The sequence below is a fragment of the Panthera tigris genome, chromosome B1, assembly GCF_018350195.1.
Source record: "Panthera tigris isolate Pti1 chromosome B1, P.tigris_Pti1_mat1.1, whole genome shotgun sequence".
Classification (NCBI taxonomy): Eukaryota; Metazoa; Chordata; class Mammalia; order Carnivora; family Felidae; genus Panthera; species Panthera tigris.
Window position 1 is genome coordinate 25171964 of NC_056663.1, and position 12071 is coordinate 25184034.

General features: G+C 37.7%; 1 protein-coding gene across 31 annotated transcripts in view; it reads left to right on the forward strand.

Moving 5' to 3' along the window:
- The window catches only part of DLC1 (DLC1 Rho GTPase activating protein), a 560457-nt gene that overhangs the window by 342996 nt on the left and 205390 nt on the right, over positions 1 to 12071 (forward strand). The window contains exon 11 of one of the 31 annotated variants that reach the window (XM_042983098.1): positions 1514 to 1539. The exons of the other annotated variants lie outside the window; for them this stretch is intronic. Within the exon in view, the coding sequence (XP_042839032.1) occupies positions 1514 to 1524 (11 nt within the window). The 3' untranslated portion in view covers positions 1525 to 1539. Of the gene's footprint in view, positions 1 to 1513; positions 1540 to 12071 lie in introns of those variants that run through there. 31 annotated transcript variants of the gene reach the window in all.

A 12071-nucleotide genomic window follows, 5' to 3' on the forward strand; every position in this document is an offset into this window, starting at 1 on the left:
TAGTAGTCACAGAACGAAGTGTACTTATTTAAAACTGATGCTATACCATCAAAAGTATAATTTTGAAGCGATATGAATGATTGTATGAGAAAATTAGAAAATGTATCTATGCTCTGGGCTATGATTATAACGCTTAGCAGTACCATGGGAAATGGATAAAGACTAAGGAGAAACATGGAAATGTGAAAAATTAGACTTGGATTGATAGAATCAGGTGCTTTTCAAAAATATCTTTTGATTATCCTCAGTACTGTTTTATGTTTTATGTATAATAATAAGAATAATCTTTTTTAAAAATTGAAGATATACTACCAAACTTGAAGCATATCACTTAGAAATTTGGTGTTTGTGACTTTGTAAGAACCACGTTAAAGTTTATGCTATCATCTAAATGATGTCATGACTTAAATGACCTCACACGAAAGCATTAGTTTGTCTGATAATTTTTATATGGAGGATGTTCTCTTTCTAGTTCAGTGACCTTACTTTTGCCACCGGGTAGTTTTCACGAAAGAGCTTTCATAGTTTGTATCCTTCCATGAGCTTAACTTTCCTCTCCTGTTTAGGCTATATCTGATTTCTTGACTCTAATATGTTGAAAGGTAGCCCTTCAGAACAGAAGGAAAATACTGAACTGGCAGTTTGAGAGAAAAATTGTTCAATTTAACAAGGCAGTGGTATTTAACGGGTTCATAGCATGTAGTAAATGAATTCGAATTATAGTTCCAGTGCTCTAATACCTTAAATAGATGCCTTAGTATCTAGCTGATGGGACAAGAAATAAATGGTTAAGTAACATTTACATCACAAAGAGAAAGAAGGTCAAAGTCATGCTTTATCTTGGGTTGTGACAGTCTCTGTAATTTCCAAGAGTAGCTGCAATTTTTTTTTTTTTCAACGTTTTTTATTTATTTTTGGGACAGAGAGAGACAGAGCATGAACGGGGGAGGGGCAGAGAGAGAGGGAGACACAGAATCGGAAACAGGCTCCAGGCTCCGAGCCATCAGCCCAGAGCCTGACGCGGGGCTCGAACTCACGGACCGCGAGATCGTGACCTGGCTGAAGTCGGAGGCTTAACCGACTGCGCCACCCAGGCGCCCCAAGAGTAGCTGCAATTTAAACAAAGTTTATAACAGCAAAGTTGCCATCTTATTCCAGAATGTCAGCAAATTCTTTTACACCCTAAGGAGAAAATTAGGATGTGAATTCTTGGCTGGGGGATGGGGCAGGGGAAGGAAGAAGGGATAGAAATGCCACTGCTTGAGGGAATGAAGAGCCAAAGAGTTACTTTTCCTTCTGCCATTTAAATAATTTTGGTTTGATAGGGAGAAGCCTTCAGTGTTTCAAGCTTCTCAAATATTTTAAAGATAGTTTTATTAGAACAAAGAACTAATTAAACAAGAAGCATAAATATAATGAAACCACCACTTTTTATCATGATCTAACCACAAAAAAAACCCAAAAACATGAAATGGTCACTCTTTAATGATTTGAGTCATTTCTATAATCCTAGGGCACCAATGAAAAGAGCTGATAAATTCCATTCCAAAAGAGGTTCCACAAGGTGATCTGTGAAAATAAGGTCTACCCATTGATACATATGACCTATCCAGGCCCCCAGATGTCTGACCCAGGATGGACTAATTTGAACAGAACCTGGCTTCTATATATTAAAACATTAGAATAATTGGAATTTACTCCAGCGTGGATTTTGATGCAGATTTCTTGAGAGTGTACTGATTAGTTTAGAAGGAAATGTAATTTTGTTTGATAATTAAAGGAAAGAAATTATTTTTTAAGAATCGGTGAATTTATGTGTCAAGATAAAGACTTATGTTTGAATATTTTATTAATAATCGTAACAGATTCGACAATTAAAAGAGAATGACTTATTTCTAGTTTTAAAGGACTATAATGGCCTAAGCAAACTGGTTCTTGTATTACTAAACTTTATTATGCCCCATTTAAAATATTTTCAGTTATATACAAATGTATTCCTCTTTATGAATCTCTGTTTTTAACCTCTGCTAGACAGAAGAATGGCAGTGAAGGCAGAGGACCTACTCAATCTTCTGAGGGTTAATTGAGCTCTTAAATGGGATTAAGCTTCATTCCCACCCTGAGGCCTGTCATTTTTTTTTTTCTGTCTTGTTAAATGAATGTAGCCTATTGTTCCATATTAAGAAAGTCTATTTTTAATCTGTGTGACCTCTCATCCAAGCCAACTGGAACCAATCCCACCAGGCCTTGTGAAGCTCTTAAAAAAAAGAAAAAATCATTTTGGGTACATTCCATTAATAATTCTTGAGATACAGTTGTGTGGTTGTTTCTGTGTGTGCTTTAAGTAGACATCTTCTATTCTGATCCATGTTGCTATGTAAATACAGCCTGGTGGAATTAATCTTGCTGCTCATCTTCCACCTTGTGATGACAAAAATCTCCACGGGGAGACACTTTTGAAAGAGCCTCCTGTTGGTTCATTCATTCCAGAAATACATATCGAGCAGCAACATATACTAGGTGTCTTTTTAGGTTCTATCAAGGAAGCAGTTTATGAATAAGGCATGTTCCTTTCCCTGAAGGAACTTAGTCTCAATGTTTTACTGGGCCAGCATCTTCCTTTTCCTCTTCTCAATTGAGAATTTCTTAAACCACCTTATTCAGAAAGCTTACCAGGAAAAGAATCAAAGTATCAAAATGTATGTTCTCAGGACCTGAAATGGGGTGCAATTAATTTATTTTAAAAAATCATAATTAATCACATAAGTATTCGTGTGTAATTGTATCCAACACATAATATTTTCATATAACTCCCTTATACCACCAGCATCTGTATTGCCCCTAAAGAGTGGGCCCAATGCCATTGGTATACTTTCTAGCACATCTGCTTCCTATCTGTGTGGCCTTGAGCAAGTTACTTAACCTCCTCATTTTCCCATTTCTAAAGTATAAATAAAGAAGCTGCCGTGTTGTTGTTGTAAGGCAACAATGCTTGGCACAAAATAGGCCCTGAAAAAATGGTAGCTGTTTTTTATGATAATTAGTTGTGCTTATAACTACCATGTGTACAAGCCAAATAGAAGCTAGCTGTGTTACTACTGCCCATGTCTGATCCAAGAGCTCTTAAATGCTTCCTCAGGGCACCAATTAACAGTTAAGCAGCCATCCATGTGGAAAAAAAAGATCACTTTCTCTGTAAGCCTTTGAGTGAGTTACTTCAGACAGAAGTTATCACAGCACACACAGAGTTGGTCATATTTTAACCTGTCGTTAGAAATTCCTGTCTCTATTAGGGTGAAGTTCTCTCTTGTGAACAGATAATCTTCAGCTTTCACAGTTTGTCCATGAGAAATGTATACCCTGCATCCTATTTTCCTAGGACTATATTATCCACTACATCCCTAGTCCCTGGGGTAATTGGATAGTGTCTTCCCAATTCCCACCCCTCCTCCCTCACCCCCTACACACAGTCCTGTCAACACTGCCTTCTAATCAACCCTCGTCCCTTCTTCCTGCCATTGCATTAATGCAGTCCTCCACTTCCCATGGACTTTTGCCACAGCAACCAGAACTGGTTTCCCTGACTCAACCTGTCATTACACCAGTCTACTCTCTACACTGTCACCAGAGTGATGTTTGAAAAGCACCACCTGATCGTATCAATTTCTGCTTTAACTTTTTCCTCCTCCTGGCTCTCTACAGGGTAAGGTCAAATTGCCTGCATCATACCTGGCCATTTGTAATCTGGAAGCAGTCTAATGTATTGTGCTAGATAATGTCCGTTTTGTCACCCAGATCTACCACTTCTTGTCACCTCTGTACCCTGGAGGCTGACCAGTGTGGACAGAAAGAACCAGGGGACTGCCCACCTTTTTGTCTTCCCTATTCCTTCAATTCCCTTCCCTGTTCCTTCCCTATTCCACCAATAAGAGGAGACTGGGAGGAGAGGAAGGCAGGGTGTGACATTGGGGCTGTGGAGTTGGGTAGTTAGCCCCCATCTGTTTCCCAAGGAGTCCCTGCCAGCTTCTCTTAGGTGACTCTTTCCACACAAGTCCCAGGTACTGAAAACCATTCTCTCCTCTGGGCTTTGTGGCTTCCCTAAATTTATATATAATTCTGTTACTAAACTTTCCTCAGTTACCCAATGTAGCATCGGTTTCCTGTGAGGGGTCTCACCAATATACCTACCAATATTTTCTCCCCTTTCTCTTCCTTTGTGTTGGTTTGCTGGTTTGTTCATCCAACTTCAGCCATCTCATACAGCCGCAGAGCCCTTTCTAGCTCTGTGTCTTACTTTTGCCTGCATCATGCAACCACCTTTCAAAAATATAGATGATAGGCAGAGATAGAAAAAGAGATAAATGGCTTATTCGGAGGGAAAAAGATATGGACATTCATCCTAAATGAATATAATTTCATTTAATTGCGTGGGAGAGAAAAATGTCTACACTGGTGATTTAGAATGTGTCCTCTATTGCATAGATGCCTATAAAATTAGCATTGCATTTTAGTCACCCAAGTGTGACTGAGCATATTTGAAAAGTAGCGGTATAAAGTAATATGAAATCTCTCATTCTAAAGTTAAATCACAGAACACCTCGCCAATTTTGTCAGAATGCATGGCAGCTCTGAAAAATAGACCATTATTATATTAACCAAAAATGGCAAAGTTTTTGCCCTGAGTGTCTTGAAAATTCTGCTTGTTTTATTAGATCCAACAATATTGTCTCCTTAATGAATTACTTCCTAAGCAGAGTTAGTCATTGATTTTTCCGTGCCCCTAGAAAACTCTGTGTTTGTTACTGCAATCTTATTGTCTTGCTTTGTGGTATGCACTTATGTCTAGGCCATGAGCTTTTCTAGATAAGGAATATTGTCTGTGTGCCCTATAATTAAAACAGCTAATAAGCACATAAGTGAGTGTTCTGTAAATACGTGTTAACCAATAAATTATAACTACAAAGATGCTTTGACTTCAATCTTAATGATTTAATGTTAATATAGTTCTAAAAATTTATATAACTCACTCTCCCCCCCCTCCCATTACTCCTACTACCCCCATAACTGCCAAATATTTCAGCTGGGTAATTAATTAATGGTGTTATTTGTGGACCTATCTCATACAAATATGTAAAGCGCACCATTGAGAAAGATGACTTAGAATCTGACTTTGTTTGCATTCCTTGGTCATTTTTCTTAGAATGTTTGTACTCCTGCCTTTAGGTTAGTTTGTTGGCCAGAAAATGTTAAAATCAAGATAATGAATAATTATAGCCTGAAACACTTGTGAAAGATAGCTTTCAGAAGCATATAACAGATTCACAGTCTCTCCACATTTTGTGTTGTGGCTAGTAAGGCAGAACATAGAAATCAAATACTTCTTTGTGACAAATGTGTGAGGGGAAAAATCAGGGTTTTCATAATTTCATTCCAAGTTCCTTGTAAACACACCTAATAACAAAGCCCAGACTTGGTGCCTTTTGGTATTAATTTTCTCGGCTGCCTTTGATCACTGAGAAGAGAAATACAGATGACAAAAACAAAAACACAAAAAACCCAAAACTGAAATGCAAAGATATTCCCCCTTTTCCAATCTGATTATCATTGCTTGATTCAGGGAATTATCCATGTGATGCATTCTGCTCTAAATCGGGTTTCAATATCTACAGATATTGGGATTTAATGAAAGAACAAAAATATGACCGCTCTATTTCAGTTTTCCTTTGAAACATTCTGCTCCATATCATGTCTCCGTTTTAGTACAGATCAGACTGGTTTTAGTGCTGTCTCACTAGACCGTAAGCATCTTGAAAGATGGAATTTCGTTTTATTCAACTTATACTCCCAATGTATGACATTACAGTAGTTGCTTGATATTTGATAAATAAATGAATAAACAAGATCTTTTTTAAAAAAAAAATCAACAAATGCTTTACTCCATACATGTAATACTCCCAGAGCCAAATGCAGAATCTTATCATTCTATTCTAAGTGAAGTGCTTTCTGTGACTGCAAAGACCCCCAGCTGTTTTACAGGGTTCGGCAGGATCTGAAAATTGTCTTTATCTGGCCAGGCTGGGCTTTGGCCAACATTCCAAACTCTTTATTCCCTTTCACTCTCCAAAAATGAATTTCATTATTTTTATACTAGTAGCTTATAAATACTCACTTGCTCCACTTTTCTTAGTATTATGGTCTCTGTTTGCTTGCTTTTTTATGAGGAAGGAATTTAGGGTATGCCCACACATAACCTCTCAGTTTCTCTGAAACCCAATGTAAACCAATCCATGAAAAGTTGGCTGTGGTTGACTGGGCTATTGAGAGGAAACACATTAGCTTTCAGGTATCAAGGAGTTCATGAAAAATATAAGTAAGCTATTCTTAAATGCCAAAAATCTTGAATTCATAGGATATTTTTCAGTACAGGTAATTTTCTAAACCTGTTTCTAAATGTTCTGTTGGTATTTCATTTATTACCAAGTAGGAAAAGTAAATCTAGTATGTCACCAGAACCAATCAAACATATTTCCTTTCCTTCCCAATGATATTTCAAGCAGCACAGGTACGTGATAATTTCTCTTTAACGCGTTGCAATTTGAATGATTCCCCCTGTACTTGGAGTGGCCTTCTCAGGTCTCCATAGCCAAAGGTGGCTGGATCTTTCTATGACATGTAGTGATCCCTGTGATGTATTCCTGTTCATGAATTATCTTCCCTATCAGGCTCGGAGCTCTTGAAGGTATAAACGCCCTCCATTTTATCTTTGTCACCCTGCACCCAGTGTAGGATCCTTGCACAGGCAGATACCCAAACAATAGTTTTGAATCATGCATGCACTACATTAATCTTAAGTCTATCAACCACCATAACTCTTCACATTTGACGAGCTTAAAACTTCTTCCTCCAAAAAGCCTTGTGCACATTCTGTTCCCTGCTTCATCCCTTGAAAGAATGGCTATCAGGACTGGGAAGAGGGAGCGAGGAACTACCCGTGCATACTAATGAGGCAGTTTTGCATTTCGGTATTTTAATTGACATTGACCTTTTATCACTAGAAAAATTAACGTGTCCTTCCAATCTTCCCTGAAGAACAATTTATTAAAAGGCCCCTTTCCATCAGTTTTGTTTTACAGAGCAATAGAAGAACTTGCACATAGTTTGAAAATATTATCATTTTTAGATGCCCTCAAATATTTACTTTTACAGAATTCACAGTGCACAGTTTGCAGTTCAGTTACTTTTATTAATAATATGAATACATAGACAAATATGTACCCACAAGATAGTTGTACATTGATTCTACTTTCTTAGGGAGGTGCATGTACTTTGGAAAGGTACACATAACAAGTATTACTTTGACCTGAGTGTGAAATGACCTACCACTCTGCTGGTATGACTGTGCTTTTCTTCTCTCACTGACCCTCCTTTGGTTTGAAGGACTCTGATTTGTTTTTCTAGAGGCAAAACTTTGAGATCAATATCTCTCCCAGATGGATGCATAAATATTTCTATTGTAGACTAAAAATCACATTTTGAGATGTGGTTTATCTAAATGAGAAATCCAAGGCAGTTATTAACAACCATAACGAATTTACTCACGTCCAAGACAAGGCTGGTGCCCATTTTGTTGTGGGAAGGTTGTGCCGAACACCAGTCTGGCTATTTCAGGAGAATGGATCATGAATTCAAAAAGCTATTTTCTCCTGATTACTGTAATCAGATAGAAAAGATTTTATAGGGCGCCTGAGTGGCCCAGTCAGTTGAGCATCCAACTTCATTTCAGGTCATGATCTCATAGTTCATGAGTTCAAGCCCCACACTGGACTCTGTGCTGACAGCTCAGAACCTGGAGCCTGTTTGGATTCTGTGTCTCCCTCTCTCTCTGCTCCTTCCCCACTAGTGCTCTGTCTCTCTCCACCTCTCAAAAATAAAGAAACATAAGTAAGTAAATAAATAAGTAAGTAAGTAAGTAAGTAAGTAAGTAAATAAATAAATAAATATTTTCTAGAATTCTAGGAGTGATGTTTAAGCAAAATGATCCCCTAAAGCCCCCACTTACCCACCACAATGGGGTTTTTGGTTTTTGTTTTAAAATTTTGTCTAACCAGAAAACACATTCCAGTGACTTCCAACTGCTAACATTATAAGCTTCTTTTTAATATAAATGTTCAATCAATTCTTTCCTAGGGATTTAAGGAAACTAGTAAATGGAGGATAATAGTATAATTCTTCACTTCTTTAATTTACCTTTTTAAGTCTCTGGTCTTCTTGGATATATTTATCCAAATATTTTCCCTGCTGTGCTATGATTTCCTGAAAGGCAGACATTTTCTCTTCATCTGCATAATGCCAGCCTCTTAGAAGGTCTTTGACTTAATGTTTGTAGAATGAATGGTTGAATGAATAATAACAGCAAGCATTTACTCTGTGCCTGCACTTTCCTAAGCACTTTATAGATACAAACTCAGTAAATCCTCTAGCAACCCTATAAGGTAAGTGTTACTGTTTTCCATATTATAGAGAGGAGGCACCTGAGATTCAGAGGTTGCCTAAAATACCCAAAGTCACACTTTGCCCAAGGCAGGATTCAAAGCAAACAACACAGACTAGTATGCATGCTCTTAACTACTATGCTGTATGCTGTATGTAGTGGTTAAATGCCAAGACTCCTCAGGCTGATGAATAAATTTTTCCATAACCTGACCTTGACCTTCCTTCCCAACCTTATCTCCCATCCTCTTCTAACATGTACCTTCCGCTGTAGCCATGGTAGCAACAACACTTTTCCCCTAAATTTGCTTCTACGTAACTTGACCTTTGATCCTCCTATTTCCCTTCCATAAATTAACTCCCTCAGCTCCTAAGGTCTCATTTGGGTCTCACCTTCACCATGAAGTCTTCTATGACGACTCCTGCTCATATTAATTTTATGCTTTCTGAAATATGGCCATTTTCATACTTAATGATATATATGGATTGTCGTTTTCTGTCAAGTGATTCGTCTCAGCATTGCCTCCAATAGTCTTAGGCATGTTTTTAAAAGTCACTTACCTGGACGCCTGGGTAGCTTAGTTGGTTAAGCGTTCAACTTCCACTCAGGTCATAATCTCACCATTCATGGGTTCAAGCCCTGCACGGGGCTCTGTGCTGACAGCTTAGAGCCTGGAGCCTGCTTTGGATTCTGTGTCTCCCTCTCTCTCTGCCCCTTCCCCACTCGTGCTCTGTCACTCTCTGTTTCTCAAAAATAAATAAACATAAAAAAAAAATTTAAATCATTTAGCATAACGCTGTACACCTAAAAATGGTATTTTTAATAAATAAACTTTATTTTTTAGAGCAGTTTTAGATTCACAGAAAAATTTAGTGGCAAGTACAGCTCAAATATATGACATTCGTTTAAAGGCAAAACTATGGATTTAGTAAAAAGATCAGGGGTTGGGGATAGAGAGGCATGAATTGATGAAGCACAGAGGATATGGGGGATAGGGAAGCTTTTCTGTGTGATACTGGAATGATACAGCATGTAGGAACACCTGGGTGGCTCAGTTCGTTGAGTGTCTGACTCCTGACTTCCACTCAGGTCATGATCACAGGGTCCTTGGGATCGAGCCCCACATAGGGCTCCATGCTGAGCCTGGAGCTTGCTTAAGATTCTCTCTCTCTCTCCCTCTGCCCCATTACCCCACTCTTTCTCTCTCTGTCTCTAGAAATGAAATAAAACGAAACGAAACGAAACAAAATAAAATAAAATAAAATAAAATAAAATAAAATAAAATAAAATAAAATAAAATAAAATAAAATAAAATAAAACAAAAAATAATGGTGCAGTGTGTAGGGTTTTCAGATTGGCTTCTTTCAATTAGTAATATGCATTTAAGGTTCCTCCATGTCTTTTCATAACTTGATAGCTCATTTCTTTGTAGCACTAATATTTCATTATATTGATATACCTTAGTTTAAAGAGCTTATTTAATACATTCTTTTGTTTGTTATGTTTTTAAAGTTTAGTCATTTATTTTGAGAGAGAGCGAGCGAGTGTGCTCAAGTCGGGGAGGGGCAGGGGGGGTAGAGAGAGAATCCCAAGCAGAGCAGACTCCATGCTGTCAGTGCAGAGCCCAGCATGGGGCTTGAACCCACAAACTGTGAGATCATGACCTGAGCTGAAATCAAGAGTCAGACCCTTAACCGACTAAGCCTCCCAGGTGCCCCTTATTTAATACATTTGTAATATAAACACTTAAAAAAAAAAAAACTTCATTGATCATAAAATATATTACACACTCCACTTATTTCAATCTTTATCCTTTCTTCTTTAGGCAAAAGTAATTCTGTTCTCTTAACCACTGACTTTCATTACTTCATTTCTTTCCTTTGGAATTTCTTCAAGTTTTCAAAATAAAAATATTACTACTAAATATATGTGTGTGTGTATATATATATATATATATATATATATATATATATATATGACAACAGCTGTTATTTATTGTGTACTACCATATAATCTCTGAAAAGAGAGCTAGATGACTCCAAGTGTTGTAATAAAAGTGTGATCAAAATTAGTAAAACTGTAATAATTCATATAATTTATATGATCTACTTATTTCTGTCCTTATGCCTTTGCTCCTGAAGTTTACTGTTCCCAAAACATTCTTCTATTATCTTTTTTCTCCAAACCACACTCTTCCTTCAAGGACTCACTTGAGTGACACTTTTTCTACCAAGCCATCTCTAATTGCCCTACCCTTTGATGAACTCTTCCTTTGAATCAGACAGGTTTCACTGCTCATCTTATCTTCTGCCCCTGAAAGGAGCAGCCTAGTATCTTGCGACCCCTTATTCTAACCCATGGCTGGAGTCTGTTGGACCAGAGGCAGGCAAGTGGGGGTGGGGGTCACACTTGACTCAAGGTCAGAGAATAACTGGCTGACCAGTGGACAACTTCTTTCTCTCTTTCTGCCCATCTCTCCTTTCTCTCTCTCTCTCTCTCTCTCTCTCTCTCTCTCTCTCTGTGTGTGTGTGTGTGTGTGTGTGTGTGTATTTCTCAGTTAAATTATGAGCTGAAGAAACAGTCAAACTACAACAGATGCTTTGGCTAAAAATTCATATGCACTGTGAGGTAAAGTAATAGGAAACCATCCTGCAAAGAAGAGCAGAAAAATGGCACAATTGGGCCAAGACAGAGAAGTGAGAGACAATGCAAACTAGAGAAAGAGATAAAAAAGTAGCTGTTTCCATCCCACGTGTCAGCTGCAACTCTCAGGAGGTCTCTGCCCCACGTCTGCACAGTATCTCCGTATCCTCATGCCTCAGGCTTTTCGTTGGACCTATAACATGAACTAGTTCCTTGCACTCACATAATTAGGCATCCTTCTCCAAACCCTTATTGAATGTACAATTAGTATCAAAAATACTCTGTTATTTAATGTTACCTGATATCTTCCATCATTCTCTGCTTCTTCTATATGTACACTATCCCCCCAAATATGTTGTAAAAGAGCCTCCGTGAAGAGCCAGGACGCCCTTTTGTTTGCTATTTAGTTTGTTTTACTCCACAAGACCTACCAAAAACTAATTATTTAGTGAATGTTCAATAAAATTTTATTTTTTCATAGTTACACTGCCTTTAATGCTGAAGAGCTATATTACTGCTTCATAATTACCTGCAACCGTAGAACATCTGTCCCAACTCTCTTAGCGACACTCACCTACATCAGGACCATCTTATCTTGTATTTATGAGACCCATGGATTTTCTCTTTTCCCTTGACCAAATAAATTATCTCCGTTTAAAAACCACACTCAACTTCATCCTGAACATGCCATTCAGTTTCTAATTGGCATTGTAATTTGCTTGAGCCAAGTGCTGCTGCCCCAGACAATTTAATACTTTCAATAGACTGTATTCACATTCCCTCAGTCCACTAAACACAATTAGTAAGATATTAAGTAATAATATCTAACATTGTGAATCCACAAGAAGGAACAAAAAACAAACAAGCAGGGGGTGAGACACTTGACACATTTTTTTTTAATAAAGTATCTTTAAGAGAAAAAAATAAAAATTCTGCT